The sequence below is a fragment of the Mobula hypostoma genome, chromosome 2, assembly GCF_963921235.1.
Source record: "Mobula hypostoma chromosome 2, sMobHyp1.1, whole genome shotgun sequence".
Taxonomy (NCBI): Eukaryota; Metazoa; Chordata; class Chondrichthyes; order Myliobatiformes; family Myliobatidae; genus Mobula; species Mobula hypostoma.
This window is the reverse complement of record NC_086098.1, coordinates 159995782-160018530: the sequence shown is the minus strand read 5'-3', so window position 1 is coordinate 160018530 and position 22749 is coordinate 159995782. Positions and strand designations below refer to the sequence as shown.

At 43.5% G+C, this 22749-nt stretch overlaps 1 protein-coding gene across 1 annotated transcript in view; it reads right to left on the bottom strand.

The window, feature by feature from the left end:
* ahcy (adenosylhomocysteinase) overlaps positions 1 to 22749 on the bottom strand; it is a 116858-nt gene that overhangs the window by 74601 nt on the left and 19508 nt on the right. Inside the window, exons 2-3 of the mRNA XM_063040939.1 lie at positions 15904 to 16094; positions 1049 to 1124 (exon numbers count right to left, since the gene is read on the bottom strand). Coding sequence (XP_062897009.1) covers positions 1049 to 1124; positions 15904 to 16094 — 267 coding nt within the window. The remainder of the gene's footprint in view (positions 1 to 1048; positions 1125 to 15903; positions 16095 to 22749) is intronic.

The window sequence follows — 22749 nt, the reverse complement described above, 5'->3', positions numbered from 1 at the left end:
ATAGAGAATGGAAGGATTGAGCATTGCTAGAAGATGGGCTTAATTTCATTTCATTTCATTTGGGATCCTGATCAATACAGATTGGTGCGCCAAAAGACTTGTTCCTCTGATTTTCCAAGCAGTGACTTGATGGCCAAGTCCCGCACGAACAATATCCCAGGGATCACCATCTTTAAGGAGCAGTGTCTCAGAAAGGCAGCGCCCATTGTTGGGGACCTCCAGCACCCAGGGCATGCCTTTTTCTCACTGTTGCCATCAGGTGGGAGATGCAGAGGCCCGGGGACACATGCTCAGCGGTTCGGGAGCAGCTTCTTCCCCTCTGCCATCCGATTCCTGAATGGATGTTGAGCCTTTGGACACTACCTCACTTTTTTTAAATATACAGTATTTCTGTTCTTGCACATTTTTAAATAATCTATTCAAATGTACATAATTGATTTACTTATTTATTATTATGTTTTATTTTATTCATTATTTTTTTCCCTCTCTGCTAGATTATGTACCGCATTGAACTGTTGCGGCGAAGTTAATAAATTTCACGTCACATGCCGGTGATAAAAAACCCGATTCAGATTCTGATTCTGATATTGAGCTTAACTGGACCACCATAGTGTGGTACAACAGAGATGAGCATTTTGGTATCTTTTAACAAATGGCCTGGTCAGTCTTCCCACTACTGACAATGTGTATGCCTTGCATCACCAAAAACACACAACCACCTGCAACAACAGGTGTAAGGCTCTCTGATCAAGACCACTTCACAACCTTCAAATCAAAGTCAGGCTTGAAAATATCACTCCTCATTTGCTAGAGTAAAACTTAAAGTTCTATCATTACCAGGACTACTGTTCATCACCTGAAAATAGTGAAAATATCTATTAGTCTTGATACACCTATTCTATGGAGAAATCAACCAATACTTAATTTTGAAAGCCAAGTATCAAAGTGTAGAGGATCTTCCCCAAATTGAAAGCAAATATGCACTGGGAAATTAGAGAATGGCTCAAGTATTTAGATTGCATTTGAGATGAGATACAAATATACTCACCGGGAACTCCGGATTTGGCAATTGCAGCAGCTGCGTGATCCTGAGTTGAAAATATATTGCAGCTGGACCACTGAACCTGAAATGAGATCGTGGCCATTACAAACACACAACCGGCCAAGTAACAGCACATCAAGGGAATTAATCAATACATGAGAAATTAAACAGTAGTCATTAAAAGTTGTTACAATGAAGTCCAAATTATTATAGGTTAAATTCTAGAAGACCAATAACACAGTTCAATTATATAAATCTATAGGCCTAACCACTATAGGGAATGTATTGATGATCCTTAATGGTTCTTACTTGGAAAAATGTGGGCTTTAGGAAAAGTCAGCATACCTTTGTGCTGGGTGGTCATGTCTGCCAAGGAAGTGAGGAAAAGTGACAAAGGTAGGGCAGTTGTCCTAATGAGTCAGTCTTTCCTTGTTGTTTTGTCCTTAATGTATTTGAAACATCTTCAGATTTACCTTATTTCTGTCCGCTAGTGATATTTTTTGTTAGCCCTCTTAATTTTCTATTACCTCTGAAACCCCTTTCTTCTCAGGCGTCTCAGGAACCAGCTCGTTAGCCTTCACTGGCAGTCTCCCAACTCCGTGCTGAAGGACCCACTGTTCTCGGGCCACGCACACCTAGGGAATACATGTTCTGGTCCTGCCAAATCCATCAGATTGGGATGTCTCTCGCACCCAAGCCCCGGATTGTGTGAATGCTGTGCGAGTTGCTGCCCTCTACTCTCGTTGCCAGGAAAAAATAGACCACACATTGCATACAATTAAAGGAAGTATATTTATGAATATAGAAAACATAGAAAATAGGTGCAAGAGTAGGCCATTCGGCCCTTCGAGCCTGTACCGCCATTCAGTATGATCATGGCTGATCATCCAACTCAGAACCCTGTACCTCCATACCCCCTGATCCCTTTAGCCACAAGTGCCATATCTAACTCCCTCTTAAATATAGCTAATGAACTGGCCTCAACTGTTTCCTGTGGCAGAGAATTCCACAGATTCACCACTCTCTGTGTGAAGAAGTTTTTCCTCATCTCAGTCCTAAAAGGCTTCCCCTTTATCCTCAAACTGTGACCCCTCGTTCTGGACTTCCCCAACATCAGGAACAATCTTCCTGCATCTAGCCTGTCCAATCCCTCTAGGATTTTATATGTTTCAATAAGATCCCTCCTCAATCTTCTAAATTCCAACGAGTATTAACTTAACTAAAGGGTTAGTAAAGAAAAGAAAAGAAAGGGAAAAAACAAAAGGGCCCACAGATTGGAGCTCAACTCTTCCAGAAGTCATATTCACCAATCCTCAGTAGACTCCACACCTTGCTCCATCAAATCATGGTCCTCACTGAGTCGATTCCTATGACTGGTTCTCTCCATCTCTCACCAAACAAAGACCAAAGCTCACACCAGTGTCAGGCACACAAAATAACCTCCCTAGATTGGATGGATCACATTCCAAAGCACTCATCATCTCTAACCCTAACCCAAACACTGCTGCTACAGAAAACAATAAAATGAAATACCCTACGTTAGAGTGAAAAATTTACCAGGGCAGTACAGTTCCAAGTACCTTCTACATTTTTAACATTAGAGGCAGCACAGTAGCGTAGCAGTTTGCACAATACCTTTACAAACGCCAGTGACACAGGTTCAATCTCATAGCTGTTAGTATAACAGCACCAGTGACCCAGATTAAACTCCCAGTGTGCAAGTTTGTATATTCTTGATGCCTGCATGGGTTACCTCTGGGTGCTCTGGTTTCCTCCCACATTCCAAAGATGTAAAGGTTAGTAAACCAATTGATCACATGGATGCAATTGCATGGCACAGGCTTACTGATCAGAAAGGCCTGTTACTGAGCTGTAACTCTAAATAAATGTACTTAATCCCACCCCACCTTACTAACCGAAACTACATCTCCACGGAACCTTGCACTCTAGGTACTGCTTCCCATCACCTAGTTCAGCGTTTCTGGCACTCACTCTGACTCAGAACAGGAGGAAGAGACAGCACACTGTTGAGATAGGGGATTTGTTAGTCGGGGAATGGACTAGTTGGGGAACGGACAAGAGGTTCTGTGGGCGAGAATGGGATTCCCGGATGGTACATTGCCTCCCAGGTACCAGGATCTGGGGTATCTCAAATACAGTCATCAGCATTCTTAAGCGGGAAGGTGAACAGCCAGAAGTCGTGGTGTATGTAGCCAATGGCATTGGCAGGACAAGTGTTGAGGTTCTGCATAGGGAGTTCAGGGAATTAGGTGGCAAGTTAAAGGGAAGGACTTCCAGTGTTGTTATCTCAGGATTGCTACCCATGCCACTTGCTAGTGGGGCCAGAAATAGGAAGATTATACAGTTTATTACATGGCTAAAGAGCAAGTGTAGGAGGGTGGGCATGAGATTTTTTGGATTACTGGGCTTTTCCAGGGAAGGTAGGACCTGTACACAAGGGACAGTTTGCACCTGAACTGGAAGAGGACTAATATACTAGTGGGATGGTTTGTTAGCACTGCAAGGTGGGATTTAAACTAGAGTTGCAGGAGGATGGGAACCAGTGTGCCAGAACAGATCGTGGAGAGGTTGTGGAGGTAGATGTTGGTGAGACCTCAAAGTTAGGAATCAAAAGGTTGAGTATGGTGTAACTAGTGTCCTGAACTGCATATATTGTATTTTAATGTGTAAAAAGAGAGAGAGAGTTATTTAACACCAACATATTGTTTTGAAGAGAGACAGAGAGAGAGACAAAGACCAACTGTTGGACTGTCACTTTAAGGAACGAGAAAGAACTGGTTAACTGTTGGATTTCTGCTGAATTGGAGATAGCACCAAGCAGCTCATTAGTTGCTATGGTGACAAAGGGCGTTATTAAATGGACAATTGATGTTATGATTTTCGGCAGGTTGTTGATACTTTCAAGGATTTTTGCCTGCTTGCATTTCTTTCAGAGAGAGAGGAAGGAGGGATTATTTGAATGACAGCTGATGCTCAGCACAGGAGGATAAAATAGGAGGTCAGATGATAGACCTGAGACACATGTTCTGGACACTGAATGAGCATTGTTGCGCCCGCAGAAACAGTGGGTTTTGGAGGATCGATCAGGCGGATCGATCCATCGCTCTTGCAGTGAAAAGAGGAAAGGGGTTGACTGGTGGGGAGTTGTCCATCTGTCCACTCTCGCCTGGGGGATAGCTCCACCACAGAAACCGGTCCCCTTTGTTAAAGTCACAGTCGGTGACTTTTAGAGGATTTCGAAGGACAACGAGAAGATCGACGGTGTCAGTTCACCTGAAAACTCAAATCTCTTTCGCTTTCTCTCTCTCCATCACTACTCAGCTAAATACCACAAACTGAACTGAACTTTACTCATCATCATAATACTACCTTTTTACCCCTAGACTTAAAGAACCTTGGTTTTTCATACATACATTTTCCACACTTACTGATACACTTACTTTTATATCATCATTGCTAATCTGTTTATCTCCATTTATATTACTGTATTGCATAGTTACTAATAAATATTATTAGTTTAGAGCAATACTGGACTCCAAAGGGTTTTCCATCTCTGCTGGTTCTTTATTCTCGTCACGGGGTATGTGACAAATGCAAGTAGCATCATGGATAATAGTGCTGAAGATGAAGCTGCTAATTTACAAACAGAAGCCATGTGTAGTGAGGACAGCCTATTGATAGGGCAAAATTGCAGGCAACAGAATAAATAAACGGTGGATAAAATTGAAAAGGGAGAATACAGAACTGAAGGTGTTGTTAGCATCAGTGACTCATGGCTGAAAGATTATACTGCAATTTGAGAGGGAGAAGCACAAGTCCCATGCATCAGTATCACAATGGAATAAAAGAAATCAGAGGCATGAGACAGGAGATTGCCCAGGTGGATTGGATGGGGGCACTGGCAGGCAGGGATGATAACAAAACAGAGGTGGCTGAAGTTCTTGGGAATAGTTCACAAGGCGCAGGATAGATATGTCCCACAGAAGTAGTTCTCTACTGGCAGAGTTAGGCTACCATGACTGACAAGGGAAGTCAAGGATTGCATAAAAGCCAAGGAAAGGGCATACAAGGTAGCAAATGTGAGTGGGAAGTTGGATGATTGGGAAGCTTTTAAAATCCAATAAAAGCCAAGGAAAAGATTACGTATGAGGGCAAACCAGCCAATAATATAAAGCAGGATACTAAAATTGTTTTCATTTATCTAAAGAATAAAAGGGAGGTGACAAGTATTTTGCTTCAGTCTTTACTGTGGAAGACACTATCTGTATGCTTGAGGTCCTTGAGTGTAATTGCCATTGTTATTAGAAAGGAAAAAGTGCCAGACAAACTGAAAGGTCTTAAGGAGGACTAGTCACCTGGGCCAGATGAGGTTGCTGAAGAGATAACAGATGCATTGGTCATGATCTTTCAAAAATCACTTGATTCTGGCATGGTCTCAAAGAACTGGAAAATTGCAAATGCCACTCTACTCTAAGTAGGGAGGAAGACAAAAGAAAGGAAATTGTAGGCCAGTTAGCCTAACCTTCAGTGGTTGGGAAAGTGTTGTAGGCCGTTATCAAGGATGAGGTTTTGGGATACTGGGAGACTAATGATAAAATAAGTCAAAGTCAGCATGGTTTCTGTAAAGGGAAATCTTGCCTGACAAATCTGTTGGAACAAAGGAGAGGCTGTAGATGTTTACTTAAATTTTCAGAAAGCATTTGATAAAGTGCCTTACATGAGCTGTTCAACAAGATAATCCAATGGTCTGACTGGAAAAATACTGGCATGGACAGAGGAATGATTGACAGGCAGGAGGCAGCAACTAAGGGGCCTTTTCTGGTTAACTGCCAGTGACCTCAGTTCCACAGGGTCAGTACTGGGACTGCTACTTTGACAAGATACCACGCTCAAGACTGCTTTAACAAAATACGGTATTCTAGGCAAGATTCTAGCATGGATAAAGCAGTGGCTGATTGGCAGGAGGAAAAGAGTGAGCATAAACTGAGCCATTTCTGACTGGCTGCCAGTGACTAGTGGTGTTCCACAGGGGTTTGTGCTGGTGGGACCAATTCTTTTTACATTATATGTCAATGATTTGGATGATGAAGTTGATGGCTTTGCTGAAAAGTTTGCAGACAATATGAAGATAGGTGGAGGGACCAGTAGTTTTGAGGAAGCAGAGAGGCTACAGACGGATTTAGACAGATTAGGAAAATGGGCAAAGTGGCAGATGGAATACAGTGTCAGGAAGTGTATGGTCATGCACTTTGGTAAAAGAAATGAAAGAGTTGACCATTTTCTAAATGGAGAGAAAATCCTGAAAAAACTGAGTTGCCAAGTAACTTGGGAGTCCTTGTGCAGGATTCCCTAAAGGTTAATTTGAAGGTCGAGTCTGTGGTGTGGAAGGTAAGTGCAATGTTAGCGTTCATTTGAAGAGGACTAGAATATGAAAGTAAGGATGTAATGTTGCAACTTTATAAAACACTAGAGAGGCCTCTCTTGAGGGAGTATAGTGAGCAGGTTTGGACCCTTCTCTTAGAAAGGATATGCTGAAACCGGAGAAGGTTCAAAGGAGGATCACAAAAATGATTCCATGACATATTATTAAAAATGTTTGATGGCTCTGGGCCTGCATTCACTAGAACTCAGAAGAATGAGGGGTGACCTCATTGAAACCCATCAAATGGTGAAAGGCCTTGATAGAGTGGATATGGAGGGGATGCTTCCTATGATGGAAGTGTAAGATCAGAGGGGACAGTCTCAGAATAGAGGCTTTTAGAACAGAGATGAAGAGGAATTTCATTTTGCATCAGTCTTCACTGTGGAAGACACTAGCAGTGTCAGAGTGAGCAAACAGAAGCAAGTGCAGATATTTCAAGGAAGAAGGTGCTCAAAAAGCTGAAAGACCCGAGGGTACACAAGTCATGCGGACCAGACCAGCTGTAGCCCAGGGTGCTAAAAGCAGTAGCGGGAGATGTTGTGGAAGCATTTGCAATAATCTTTGGAAAAACCACTGGACTCTGGCATAGTGCCAGAGAACTAGAAAATTGCAAACATCACTCCACTCTTTAAGAAAGGAGGGAAGGCAGCAGACAGGAAATTATAGACCAGTTAGCCTGACCTCAATGATTGGGAAGATGTTGGAGTCAATTATTAAGGATGAGTTCTTGGTGACACAGGAGAAGATAGGACAAAGTCAGCATGGATTCCTCAAGGGAAAATCTTCCCTGACAAACTGTTGGAATTCTTTAAAGAGATTACAAGTAGGATAGATAAATGGAATGCAGTGGATGTTAGATATTTGGACCTTCATAAAGCCTTTGACAAGGTACTGCACAGGCTGCTTACCAGGTTAAGAGCCCATGGAACAGTTAGAGCATTGGCTGATTGGTAGGAGGCAGCAAGTGGGAATAGAAGGATCCTTGTCTGTTTGGCTGCCAGTGACTAGTGGTATTCCGCAGGGGGTCAGTGTTAGGATCGCTTCTTTTTACACTGTATATCAATGACTTAGATAATGGATGATATCAATGATTTAGATTGATGGCTCTGTTGCCCAGTTAGCAGATGATACAAAGATTGGTAGAGGGGCACGTAGCATTGAGGAAACAGGTAGGCTGCAGAAGGACTACAACACCTTCAGTTCTGTATTCTCCCTTTTCAATTTCGGGACTCGATAGTTGGAGGTGCAGATAGGAGGTTCTGTGGTCATGAAAGAGAATCCAGGATGGTTTGTTGCCTCCCGGGTGCCAGGGTCAAGGATGTCTCTGATCGATTGTATGACATTCTGAAGTGGGAGGGTGATCAGCCAGATGTCGTGGTGCACATCGGTACCAATGACATAGCAAGGAAGAGTGAGGAGGTCCTGGAGAGCGAGTATAGAGAGCTTGGTAGGCAGTTGAAAAGCAGAACCTCGAGGGTGGTAATCTCAGGATTGCTACCTGTGCTACGTGCCAGTGAGGGTAGGAATAGGATGCTCTGGAGGATGAACAAGTGGCTGAGGAACTGGTGTAGGGGGCAGGGTTTCAGATTTCAGGATAATTGGGACCTCTTCTGGGGCAGGTGGGACCTGTACAAGAGAGACGGGTTACACTTGAACTACAGGGGGACCAATATCCTTTCAGGGAGGTTTGTTAGTGCTATTGGGGAGGCTTTAAACTAGATTTGCAGGGGGATGGGAACCAGAGTGCCAGAGCTGACAGTGTGGCTGGGGTGAAAATAAATGTTGTTAAAAGTTCAAGCAAATCCGCTAATAGAAAGGTTGTGAATGGTGGTAAAAATCTTCTGAGGTGTATATATTTCAATGCTAGGAGTATTGCAGGGAAGGCGGATGAGTTGAGGGCGTGGATTGACACGTGGAATTACGACGTTATAGCAATTAGTGAAACTTGGCTACAGGAGGGGCAGGACTGGCAGCTTAATATTTCAGGGTTCCGACGTTTCAGATGTGATCGAGGCAGAGGAATGAAAGGTGGGGGAGTAACATTGCTTGTTAGGGAAAATATTACAGCAGTGCTCAGGCAGGACAGATTAGAGGGCTTGTCTACTGAGTCCTTATGGGTGGAGCTGAGAAACGGGAAAGGTATGGCCACATTAGTGGGATTGTATTACAGACCACCCAATAGTCAACGAGAATTGGAAGAGCAAATCTGCAGGGAAATAGCAAGCAACTGCAGGAAACAAAGTTGTGGTGGTAGGGGATTTTAATTTTCCATATATTGATTGGGATTCCCATACTGTTAGGGGTCTAGATAGTTTAGAGTTTGTAAAATATGTTCAGGAAAGTTTTCTAAATCAATATATAGCGGGACCAACTAGAGGGGATGCAATATTGGATCTCCTGTTAGGAAACGAGTTAGGACAAATGACGGAAGTCTATGCAGGGGAGCACTTTGGTTCCAGTGATCATAACACCACTAGTTTCAACTTGATCATGGACAAGGATAGATCTGGATCTGGTCCTAGGGTTGAGGTTCTTAACTGGAAGAAGGCCAAATTTGAAGAAATGAGAAAGGATCTAAAAAGTGTGGATTGGGGCAGGTTGTTCTCTGGTAAGGATGTGATCGGTAGGTGGGAAGCCTTCAAAGGAGAAATTTTGCGAGTGCAGCATTTGTATGTTCCTGTCAGGATTAAGGCAAAGTGAATAGGAATAAGGAACCTTGGTTCTCAAGGGATATTGCAACTCTGATAAAGAAGAAGAGCGAGTTGTATGTCATGTATAGGAAGCAGGGAGTAAATAAGGTGCTTGAGGAGTATAAGAAGTGCAAGAAAATACTTAAGAAAGAAATCAGGAGTGCGAAAAGAAGACATGAGGTTGCATTGGCAGTCAAAGTGAAGGATAATCCAAAGAGCTTTTACAGGTATATTAAGAGCAAAAGGATTGTAAGGGATAAAATTGGTCCTCTTGAAGATCAGAGTGGTCGCCTATGTGCGGAACCAAAGGAAATTGGGGAGATCTTGAATCGGTTTTTTGCGTCTGTATTTACTAAGGAAACTGGTATGAGGTCTATGGAATTAGGGGAAACAAGTAGTGAGATCATGGAAACTGTACAGATCGAAAAGGAGGAAGTCCTTGCTGTCTTGAGGAAAATTAAAGTGGATAAATCTCCGGGACCTGACAAGGTGTTCCCTCGGACCTTGCAGGAGACTGGTGTTGAAATTGCAGGGGCCCTGGCAGAAATATTTTAAATGTCGCTGTCTACAGGTGAGGTGCCGGAGGATTGGAGAGTGGCTCATGTTGTTCCGTTGCTTAAAAAAGGATCGAAAAGTAATCCGGGAAATTATAGGCCGGTAAGTTTAAGATCGGTAGTAAGTAAGTTATTGGAGGGAGTACTAAGATACAGAATCTACAAGCATTTGGATAGACAGGGACTTATTAGGGAGAGTCAACATGGCTTTGTGTGTGGTAGGTCATGTTTGACCAATCTATTGGAGTTTTTTGAGGCGGTTACCAGGGAAGTGGATGAAGGGACGGCAGTGGATATTGTCTACATGGACTTCAGTAAGGCCTTTGACAAGGTCCCGCATGGGAGGTTAGTTAGGAAAATTCAGTCGCTAGGTATACATGGAGAGGTGGTAAATTGGATCAGATATTGGCTCAACGGAAGAAGCCAAAGAGTGGTAGTAGAGAATTGCTTCTCCGAGTGGAGGCCTGTGACTAGTGGTGTGCCACAGGGATCAGTGCTGGGTCCATTGTTATTTGTCATCTATATCAATGATCTGGATGATAATGTGGTAAATTGGATCAGCAAATTTGCTGATGATACAAAGATTGAAGGTGTAGTAGACAGCGAGGAAGGTTTTCAGAGCCTGCAGAGGGACTTGGACCAGCTGAAAAAATGGGCTGAAAAATGGCAGATGGAGTTTAATGCAGACAAGTGTGAGGTATTGCACGTTGGAAGGACAAACCAACGTAGAACATACAGGGTTAATGGTAAGGCACTGAGGAGTGCAGTGGAACAGAGGGATCTGGGAATACAAATACAAAATTCCCTAAAAGTGGCGTCACAGGTAGATAGGGTCGTAAAGAGAGCGTTTGGTACATTGGCCTTTATTAATCGAAGTATTGAGTATAAGAACTGGAATGTTATGATGAGGTTGTATAAGGCATTGGTGAGGTTGTATAAGGCATTGGTGAGGCCGAATCTGGAGTACTGTGTTCAGTTTTGGTCACCAAATTATAGGAAGGATATAAATAAGGTCGAAAGAGTACAGAGAAGGTTTACAAGGTTGTTGCCGGGACTTGAGAAACTCAGTTACAGAGAAAGGTTGAATAGGTTAGGACTTTATTCCCTGGAGCGTAGAAGAATGATGGGAGATTTGATAGAGGTATATAAAATTATGACGGGTATAGATAGAGTGAATGCAAGCAGGCTTTTTCCACTGAGGCAAGGGGAGAAAAAAAAACCAGAGGCCATGGGTTAAGGGTGAGGGGGGAAAAGTTTAAAGGGAACATTAGGGGGGACTTCTTCACACAGAGTGGTGGGAGTATGGAATGAGCTGCCAGAGGAGGTGGTAAATGCGGGTTCTTTTTTAACATTTAAGAATAAATTGGACAGATACATGGATGGGAGGTGTATGGAGGGATATGGTCCGTGCGCAGGTCAGTGGGACTAGGCAGAAAATGGTTCGGCACAGCCAAGAAGGGGCAAAAGGCCTGTTTCTGTGCTGTAGTTTCTATGGTTCTATGGTTCTAAGGACTTAGACGGATTAAGAGAAAGGGCAAGAGAGTGGCAAATGAAATACAATGTTGGAAAATGCATGGTCATGCACTTTGATAGTAGATACAGATACACAGACTACTGTGCAAATGGGGAGAAAATCCAAAAATTGGAGATGCAAAGGGATTTGTGCAGAACACCTTAAAGGTTAACTTGCAGGTTGAGTCTGTGATGAGGAAGGCAAATGCAATGTTAACATTCATCTCAAGAGGTCTAGAACACAAGAGCAGGGGTGTGATGCTGAGGCTTTATAAGGCACTGGTGAGGCCTCACTGAATATTGTGAACAGTTTTGGGCTCCGCTAAACAAAAATGTGCTGGCATTAGAGAGGGTCCAGAGGAGATTCACAAGAATTATTTTGGGAATGAAAGGGTTACCATACAAGGAATGTTTGATGGCTTTGGGTCTGTAGTCGCAGGAATTTAGAATGATGAGGGGGAAGCTCATTGAAATCTTTCGACTGTTGGAAGTCCTAGACAGTAGATATGGAAAGGATGTTTCCCATGGTGGGAGAGTTTAGGACAAGAGGGCACAGCCTCAGGATAGAGGGGTTTCCATTCAAAACAGATGTGGAGAAATTTTTTTAGCCAATGGGTGGTGGATTTATGGAACTTGTTGTCACATGCAGCCATGGAGGCCAGGCTGTTGAGTATATTTAAGGCAGAGGTCCATAGGTTCTTGATTGGACATGGCATCAGGGGTTATGAGGAAAAGTCTGGAGAATGGAGTTCTGGAAAGAATAAAGCAGCGGTCCCCAACCACCGGGCTGCGGACCGGTACCGGGCCGTGGGGGAACAACATGAGTCAGCTACACCTTTCCACAATCCCTGTCACGCACTGTTGAACTTAAACATAGGGTTGCCAACTGTCCCGTATTTGCCGGGACATCCCGTATATTGTGCTAAATTGGTTTGTGCTGTATTTCCCCCGCTAAGGTAGAGCGTTCCTATGAAACTTTTCATACCAAAATGGCATAAAGCGAAGAAGCAATTACATTAATTTATATGGGGAAAATTTTTCAGCGTTCCCAGACCCAAAAAAACCTAACAAATCACAACAAATAACACAAAATCTACAATAACTCTAATATATAGTAAAAGCAGGAATGATATGATAAATACACAGCCTATATAAAGTAGAAATAATGTATGTACAGTGTAGTCGGAAAGATTAAAAGAAAACTGATTTGTGGGGGGGGGGGAAAATCGGCACGTACGCGCATGCACACATCGCACACGCCCGTCACGCATGCACACACAGGTGCCCGCGCAAGGCTTCATGGTCATGGTAGTCTTTCTCAGGGTAAATACAAGTGTGTCGTCAACACACACAAAAAATGCTGGTGAACGCAGCAGGCCAGGCAGCATCTATAGGAAGAGGTACAGTCGACGTTTCGGGCTGGAACCCTTCGTCAAGATTTGACTGCTACTTTTGTCCCTTATTTAGTAGTGAGGAAGTTGGCAACCCTAACTGTAAAAGACATGTTGAGGTGAATTTAACCCTACTTGAACACCTCCCCCCCCCGGGTCCGCAAGAATATTGTCAATATTAAACCGGTCTGCGGTTCCAAAATAGGTTGGGGACCCCTGGGATAAAGGAACAGCCATGACTGAATGGCCCAGTTCAGCTCCTATATCTTATGGTCTTGCATCTTCAACAATATCCACCATCTGCTAAATTCAGCACACAAGCCAATTACACTTAGAGACTAAAAGGGACACCGGAAATGTGCAAGAGTGCAGACTAAAAGGAGGATGACTTGGACTGGAAGCCAACCTGGTGTTGGGTAGTGAGCCTGGATAGGTGACTGACCAGTGAGGGAACAGTGACCACAACCCCTTTCACTTTCAGGATAGCTGTAGATAAGGAATGTTTTAAATTGTAGTAGGACAAATTATGCAGGAACTAAAAGAAGTTAATTGGGAATAACTTTTTTTCCTGGCAAGTCTACATCAGACACGTGGAGGGTGTTTAAAGATCAATCGCACAGAGTACAGGAGAGGCACATTCCCATTAGGTGGAAGGATGGGGAAAGATAAAGAATCTTGGATTCCAGAGAAATGATGAACTTGGTCAAGAAAAAGGGAAAGTATGTAAAGCCTTGGAAGTTAAGATCATATGGAGCATATGGGAAGTATAAAGAAGCCAGAAAAGAATTGAAGGGAATTAGGAAAACCAGGAGGGACCATCAAAAGTCCTGGCAGTAGAGTTAAGGTTAAAGTCCTTTACAGGGTTGCTAAGCAGAGATCCTGGGATTCAAGTTCACAGCTCCTAGAAAGTGGTTACACAGGTGGATAGGGTGATTAAGACAGCCTACGAAATGCTGGTTTAATTAATCGAGGCATTGAGTTTAAAAGTCAAAAGCTCATGTTTATAAAAGACTGCACTGGCGCTGCTTCCTGCACGCATGCTGAGCTCTTTGACTTCATTAACTTTGCCTCCAACTTTCACCCTGCCCTCAAGTTTACCTGGTCCATTTCCGACACCTCCCTCTACTTTCTAGATCTTTCTGTCTCTATCTCTGAAGACAGCTTATCTACTGATGTCTTCTATAAGCCTACTGACTCTCACAGCTATCTGGACTATTCCTCTTCTCACCCTGTCTCTTGCAAAAATGCCATCCCCTTCTCGCAATCCCTCTGTCTCCGCCACATCTGCTCTCAGGATGAGGCTTTTCATTCCAGGACGAGGGAGCTGTCCTCCTTTTTTAAAGAAAGGGGCTTCCCTTCCTCCATCATCAACTCTGCTCTCAAACACATCTCCCCCATTTCACGCACATCTGCTTTCACTCCATCCTCCCGTCACCTCACTAGGAATAGAGTTCCCCTGGTCCTCACCTACCACCCCACCAGCCTCCGGGTCCAACATATTATTCTCCGTAACTTCCGCCACCTCCAATGGGATCCCACCACTAAGCACATCTTTCCCTCCCCACCCCACCCCGCTTTCCACAGGGATCGCTCCCTATATGACTCCCTTGTCCATTCATCCCCCCATCCCTCCCCACTGATCTCCCTCCTGGCACTTATCCTTGTAAGCAGAACAAGTGCTACACATGCCCTTACACTTCCTCCCTTACCAGCATTCAGGGCCCCAGACAGTCCTTCCAGGTGAGGCGACACTTCACCTGTAAGTCGGCTGGGGTGATATACTGCATCCAGTGCTCCCGACATGGCCTTCTATATATTGGCGAGACCCGACGCAGACTGGGAGATTGTTTTGCTGAACACCTACGCTCTGTCCACCAGAGAAAACAGGATCTCCCAGTGGCCACACATTTTAATTCCACATCCCATTCCCATTCTGATATGTCTATCCACGGCCTCCTCTACTGTAAAGATGAAGCCACACTCAGGTTGGAGGAACAACACCTTATATTCCGTCTGGGTAGCCTCCAACCTGATAGCATGAACATTGACTTCTCTAACTTCCGCTAATGCCCCACCTCCCCCTCATACCCCATCCGTTATTTATTCATATACACATATTCTCTCTCTCTCTCTCCCCTTTTTCTCCCTCTGACTATACCCCTTGCCCATCCTCTGGGTTTTTTTTTTCGCCCTCCCCCTTTTCCTTCTCCCTGGGCCTCCTGTCCCATGATCTTCTCATATCCCTTTTGCCAATCAACTGTCCAGCTCTTGGCTCCATCCCTCCCCCTCCTGTCTTCTCCCATCATTTTGACCTCCCCCTCCCACTTTCAAATCTCTTACTAGCTCTTCCTTCAGTTAGTCCTGACGAAAGGTCTCAGCCTGAAATATCGACTGGACCTCTTCTTAGAGATGCTGCCTGGCCTGCTGCGTTCACCAGCAACTTTGATGTGTGTTGCTTGAATTTCCAGCATCTGCAGGATTCCTTGTGTTTATGTTTATAGAACCCTGGTTAGGCCACATTTGGAGCATTGCAAACAGTTCTGGTCACCCCATTATATGAAGGATGTTGAGGCTTTGGAGAGGGTGCAGAAGAGATTAAGCAGGATGCTACCTGGTTTAGAGGACATGTGCTATTATGAGAGACTGGACAAACTTGAGTGGTGGAGGCTGAGGGGAGATTTGATAGAGGTTTATAAGATTATGAGAGGGATAGATAGAGTAGACAGGATAGAAATGTTTTATACCAGAAAGCATGCATTGAAAGTGAGAGGGGGTAGATTCAAAGAGGATTAGAGGGGAAAGTTTTTTTTTTAAACTCAGTGGTGGATGCCTGTCTGGTTGGCGGTAGAGGTAAATACAATAGTGACTTTTAAGAGAAGTTTTGATAGGCACATGAATGTGAGGAAGATGCAGCGGTATGGATATTCTGCAGGTAGGAGGGATTAGTTTTTGGATGTTTTTGATTTACTTTTTAGATGGTTCGGCACGACATTGTGGGCCAAGGGCCTGTTCCTGTGCTATGTTCTATATTGACAAACTACTGGATGAGAACTGGCAGCTCACCTCTCTGGAGCTTTAATAACAAGGACAGCCAAGGAAAATACTGTTGGCACTGAGCAGCAGCTGCTGGAATCTCAAAGAACAGAGAATGCTGGGAAATCACAGCTGGCAAAATTAGAATCTTACTATAATACAACACCAAGTTTTAAAAATCTCAGAAATCTTGACTGAAATTAGAAATTATCAAAATTATGGTTTTCCTGGATATTACCTCTGCCCCAAGTGCCACAAGAGTCTCAATTAGTACAGCTGTTTGAACCGTCATGTGAAGACAGCCTGCGATTCGAGCCCCTTTGAGTGGTTTGGTATCTCCATACATCTTCCTCATCATCATCAAGCCAGGCATCTCATTTTCGGCAATTTCAATTGCTTTCCGACCCCATTCTGCCAAACTAATGTCAGCTTTAATAATGAGAAAAAAAGATTCAGACGCAAGTTAGCAAACAACATTGTCTCAGAGAATCAATGATATCTACAGCACATTACAGGCCCTTCAGCCCACAATGTTGTGTCGACCATGTAAACTACTCTAAAAACTGCCTAGAATTACCCCACAGAATAGCCCGCTATTTTTCCAAACTCCGTGTACCTATCCAAGAGACTCTGAAAAGAACCTATTGTATCCCTTCCACTACCGTCGCTGGCAGTGCATTCCACACACTCACCACTGTATGGAAAAACTTACCTCGATCATCCCCCTTGTACCTACTTCCAAGCACTTTAAAACCATGCCCCCTCACGTTAGCCATTTCAGCCCTGGGAAAAAGCCGCTGACTATCCATATAACCAACATGATCAATTCCTCTCATCATCTTATACACCTATCAGGTCACCTCTCTCACCCTCTGTCACTCCCAAGGAGAAAAGGCCAAGTTCACTCAAACTATTCTCATAAGGCACGCTCTCCAATCCAGGCAACATCCTTAAAAATCACCTCCACACTCTCTCTACAGTATCCATATCCTTCCTGTACTGGGGTGACCAGAACTGAACGGTACTCCAAGTGGGGTCTGACTAAGGTCTTGCACACCTTTAACATTACGTCACAGCTCTTGATCTCAATTTCACGGCTGATGAAGGCCATCACACCATACATCTTAACAACACTGTCAATCTGCACAGCAACTACGGACACGGACCCCAAGATCTCGCAGACCCTTCATAGTGCCAAGAGTCTTGCCATTATTACATGGTCTCCAAATTTGACCTACCAACACTTCACACTTATCCAGGTTGAACTCCATCTGCCAATTCTCAGCCCGTTTCTGCATCTTACCGATGTCGCCCTGTAACCTCTGACAACCCTCCAGACTATCCAGAACACCCAACTTTTGTGTCATCAGCAAACTTACTAACCCACTCTTCTACTTCCTCATCCAGGTCATTTATAAAAATCACAAAGGGGAGGGGTCCCAGAACAGATCCCTGTGGAACACCACTGGTCACCATCCTCCATGCAGAGTACAAACCATCTACAACCACCCTTTGCCTTCTGTGTGCAAGCCAATTCTGGATCCACAAAGCATGGTCTCCTTGGGTCCATACCTCCTTACTTTCTGAATAAGCCTTGCATGGGGAACCTTATCAAATGCCTTACTGAAATCCATATACACTACATCCACTGCTCTACCTTCACTAAGGGGTTTTGTTACATCCTCAAAGAATTCAGGCTCGTAACGCATGACCTGCCCTTGACGAAGCTACACTGACCACTCCTAATCAAATTATGTCTCTCCAAATGCTCAAATTCTGCCTCTCAAGATCTTGAACAACTTGCCACCACTGAAGAAAGACTCACTGGTCTACAATTTCCTTGTTTATCTCTACTTCCTTTCTTGAACAAGGGAACAACTATTGCAATTTTCCAATCCTCTGGTAGTTCACCCATCCCTATTGATGATGCAAAAATCATCACCCAAGGCTCAGCAATTTCCTCCCTCACTTTCCACAGCAGCCTGGGGTACATCTCATCTGCTCCCAGCGACTTATCTAACTTAATGCCTTTCAAAACCTCCAGCACATCCTCTTTCTTCATGTCTATACACTCAAGTGTTTCAGCCCACTGCAAGTCATCCCCACAATTGCCAAGGTCCTTTTCACTGGTGAATACTGAAACAGACTATTCATTAAGTACATCACTACCTCCAACTCCATGTACGTTTCCACTATCACACCTGAATGGTCCTATTCTCTCACCTCATTCTCTCGCTCTTCACATACTTGTAGGATGCCTTGGGGACTTCCTTAATCCTGCTCGCCAAGGCCTTCACATAAGCCCCTTTTGGCTCACCAGTGTCGTTCTTGAGCTCCTTCCTGGCACGCTTGTAATTTTCTAAAACTCTAACAGTACCTAGTTTCTTGAACCTTTCGTAAGCTTTTCCTTTCTTCTTAACTAGATTTTCTACATTCTTTGTACACCATGGTTCTTTTACCTTACCATCCTTACCCTGTCTCAATGGAACATAACAATGCAGAATGCCATGCAAATTTTCCCTGAACATTTGCCACATTTCTGCCATACAATCCCCCAAGAATATCTGTTCCCAATTTATGTTCCCAAGTTCCTGCCTAATAGCATCATATCTAACCCTACTCCAGTTAAATATTTTCCCAAATTGTCTACTTCTATCCCTCTCCAGTGCTATGGTAAAGAAGATAGAATTGTGATCATTACCTCCAAAATGTTCTCCCACCGAGAGATCTGACACCTGACCAGCCTCATTTCCCAATACTAGATCAGGGTACAGCTTCTCCTCTTGCTGGCTTAGCTTATCTACATATTACACCAGGAAAGATTCCTGAACACACCTAACAAACTCCACCCCATCTAAACCTCTTGCTCTAAGGAGATGGCAGTCAATAATATGAAAGTTAATACCACTCGGGGTGTATGGGGTGGTTTGGTCCTGACTAAATATCAGGAAATGCCAATAGCAATTATATAGCTTCTCCCACCAAAGACAACTCCGCCTTCACGTAGGACTTAGGTCTGGGTGCACCCTGTCTCGCTGAAGGAGCTCTGTCTATGGCCAGTGTTTGGCACCAGAAAAATAACCAGACCGATGGTGGTGGTGTCACCTAAAATCACTGAAGTCTTTGGCAGCAGGGAGGTGGATTCCAAGCTTTGGTGGAGGATTGTCTTTGCACAATAGCAGCAAAGGTTGGGTGACGTCTAGTGTATGATTCCCAATCGGGAACACCAGTAAGAGGTCAAATGCTCTAGTTAGATGAGCACTGCAGCAACAGAAGGCAACGGCAAACCACTGTTGAAATTTCTGCCTAGTCAATCATGGAAAGAAACAAAAGGAGGAAACCAGACAACAGCGTGAATGGGGTTGATTCTAATCAACAGAACAACACCTCGTTCGGCAGGGGTAGTCATGTGCTGCAGGTGACACCAGACTGTCATCCAGACACTGTAAGTAATAGGGAAAGGCTAAGGGTAGCAACATGGAACATCTGCACAATTAACCAGAAAGGAAAGTTGGACAACACATTAAATGAAGGGAAAAGGTTGGAAGTTGATATCTTAGGCCTGTCAGAAATTAGATGGACCAACGGTAGCAAATTCACTAAGAATAGTTCTCTGATAATGTATTCTGGAGGTCAACAGCATATGTATGGAGTTGGAATTATTTTAAACAAACAAGTATCAATGTCTTATGGGATATTGGGCGATATCCAACCGGCTGCTATTAGTTAAATTAAGGGGTAACCCTTTTAACTTTAGCATAATCCAAACCTATGCTCCAACAAATGATGCGGATGAAGAGGGCATCAACAAGTTTTTTGAAGATCTCGACAGTGCTGACGAGCAATGTAACTCTCAGGATATAAAACTAGTCATTGGAGATTTTAACTCCAAAGTTGGACAGGAAAGAGTTGATAACATCACAGGACCTTTTGGATTAGGGGAGAAAAATGAAAATGGGGAAAGGTTTACTGATTGGTGTGTCAGAAACAACCAAGTGATCACCAATACTTGGTATAAAAACCATCCACGTAGATTATGTACTTGGCTTAGCCCTGGAGATGGAACAAGGAACTAAATAGATTTCATTACCATCAATGAATGCTTTAGAAATAATATCACAAATTCTAAAGCCTACCCAGGATCAGACTGTGGTTCAGATCACCATCTAGTAATACAGCGGTCCCCAACCACCAGGCGGCAAAGCATGCGCTACCGGGCCGCGAGGAAACGATATGATTTGGCGATATGAGTCAGCTGCACCTTTCCTCATTCCCTGTCACACCCACTGTTCAGCCATTACGCATGCGAGGTCATTACCCGCGCGTCATCCATGTCAACGCGGGAAGGAGATCAACTCCTCGAGCTTGCAAATGACGACAGGCTGAAAAGTATGTTTGACATAACGTCCCTGCCAGTATTCTGGATCAAAGTCAACGCTAAATATCCTGAGATAGCCACGAAAGCACTGAAAACGTTGCTTCCATTTCCAACATATCTCTGCAATGAATGCAACGAAAACTAAATTGCAGAATAGACTGGACATAAGGAACCCCGCTCGACTATCACTGTCTCCCATCACCCCTCGATAGGACCGTCTTGTTGCAGGAAAACAAGCCCAGGGCCCCTACTGATTCAGCGATATTGGTGTGTTGCAATGATTTTATATGTTCATACGGGGAAAATATGTGCTGTGTGTTTAATATCCAAACGTTACTTAAAATGTTATGATGCTATTGACTTGTATAACCACATAACAATTACAGCACGGAAACAGGCCATCTCTGCCCTTCTGGTCCATGCCGAACGCTACTCTCACCTAGTCCCACCGACCTGCACTCAGCCCATAACCCTCCATTCCTTTCCTGTCCATGTACCTATCCAATTTTTCTTTAAATGATAATATCGAACCTGCCTACTTTCTACTGAAAGTTTGTTCAACACTTACTTCAAGCTCCCCTGTCCTCCCTTGATAATTGTCTTTATCGCTATATTCATGCCAGGAAAATATGCGCTGTGTTTAATATTAAATTCGTTAGATAAACCCTTTTAGAAACAAAATTGAGTGTATTAGCCACTTATCACCTATAATCCGGTCGTGATTAACAACCCTCCCCTGAACAGAATCGCCAAAAACTATTTGTAGAAAAAAAAATCAACATGTACACGCATGCACACTGGTGCCCGAGCAAGGCTTCATGGTCCTTGTAGTCTTTCTCGGAGTAAACCCAACGTATTTGACTGCTACTTGTCCTTTGGCAACCCTACCACCCCCCCCACCCCCACCCCCCGCCACCAGTTGGCCAGCCTGCAAGAATATTGTCCATGTGAAACTGGTCCACACTGCAATAAAGGTTGGGGATCCCTGCAGTAATAGCTACCATCAAAACAAAATTAAAGAAGCTGAAACATGGAAAAAAGAGAAAGCAACTTAAAAATGATAGCATACTTAAGCAACAATTCAAAACAGCTGTAGAAGAACACCTCAACAAAAACGAAACACCTATTTGGGACAGATTTAAATATGCTATACAGCAATCGGCAGAGGAGATAATCCCAGTACAAGAAATCTAACACATCAACAAGGGTTGGATAACCCAAGAAATTCTAGATCTGATGGAACAAAGATGGTTAGTGAAGAATAATGAAGAGCAATACAGAGAGCTAGACAGACCAGACCAGTGCAATATTGCAAAGGAAGAAAGGCTGAATGAAAAATGCCATGAAGTAGAAGGCCATATTAACAACAGCAAGGAAATACACAAGAAAATTAAGGAAATTACTGGAATTAAGAAAACAAATCCAGATAAAAGTATGTGAAAGGTGGATTCAGTATATAGAACAGCTTTTTGAAGATAGAGAGGAAGCGCCCCCCAGATATTAAACACCCTAATTCTGGCCCACCTATTACCAAAGAAGAAATAACTAAAGCAATGAAAAGCATGAAACATGGTCAGTGGAAATGACACAAGCCCTAGAAGATCTGGGCATAGATATTCTTTTTGAACTGTTTAATGGCATATATGAGCCTGGTGTATTGACTGACGATCCTTGAAATCAGTATTTATAACTCTGCCAAAAATTCCTGGAATTATTGACAGAAAATTATAGAACAATCAGTCTTATGAGTCACATAATAAGGATTTTGTTGAGAATTGTTCTGAGTCGAATTAAAAACAAGTGAAGTCCGGAAACTTCTAAATTGCAATATGGGTTTATTGAGGATAGAGGAACTAGGAATGCAATTTTCATACTATGAATGCTTTCAGAAGGGGCAGATGAATATCAAAGTGATGTCTTTTTATGTTTTATTGATTTCACTAAAACATTCGACAAAGTGCAACATGAAAAATTATTTCAAATTCTCACTAAACATTGATGGAAGAGACCAACAACTGCTTCAAAATTTGTATTGGAATCAAATGGCGGCGGTAAAAGTTGATGATAATATAAGCAGAAATAGAAGACTTAGATGGGATAAAAATTGGTGGTGTTAACATCAACAATAAGATAGGCAGACGATACCACCCTAATAGCAAGTGCCGCAGAAGACCTACAAATCCTTCTAGAAAAAGTAGTACAAATAAGTGCAGATTTTGGTCGAACCATCAACTGTTAAAAAAAAACACAAATGTATGGTAATACAGGTCCATAATCCCTTATCCGAAAACCTTGGGGCCAGTTGCATTTTGGAATTCAGAATTTTTCGGATTTCAGATCCCCCTTCCCCCCCCCCACTGCCCCAGATAAAAAAAAACGTATGATCAAGTCCCTTAATTCAGCGGTCCCCAACAACCGGGCCGCAGAGCATGCGAGAAAACGATATGATTTGGCGATATGAGTCAGCTGCACCTCTCCTCATTCCCTGTCACAGCCACTGTTGAGCCATTATGCACGCGACGTCACTACGCGCGCGTCGTCCATGCCAGCGCGGGAAGGAGATCAACTCCTCAAGCTTGCAAATGACGGCGGGCTGAAAGTCAAGGCTCAATATCCTGAGATAGCCACGGAAGCACGGAAAACGTTGCTTCCATTTCCAACATATCTCTGCGATGAATGTAACAAAAACTAAATTGAGGAATAGAC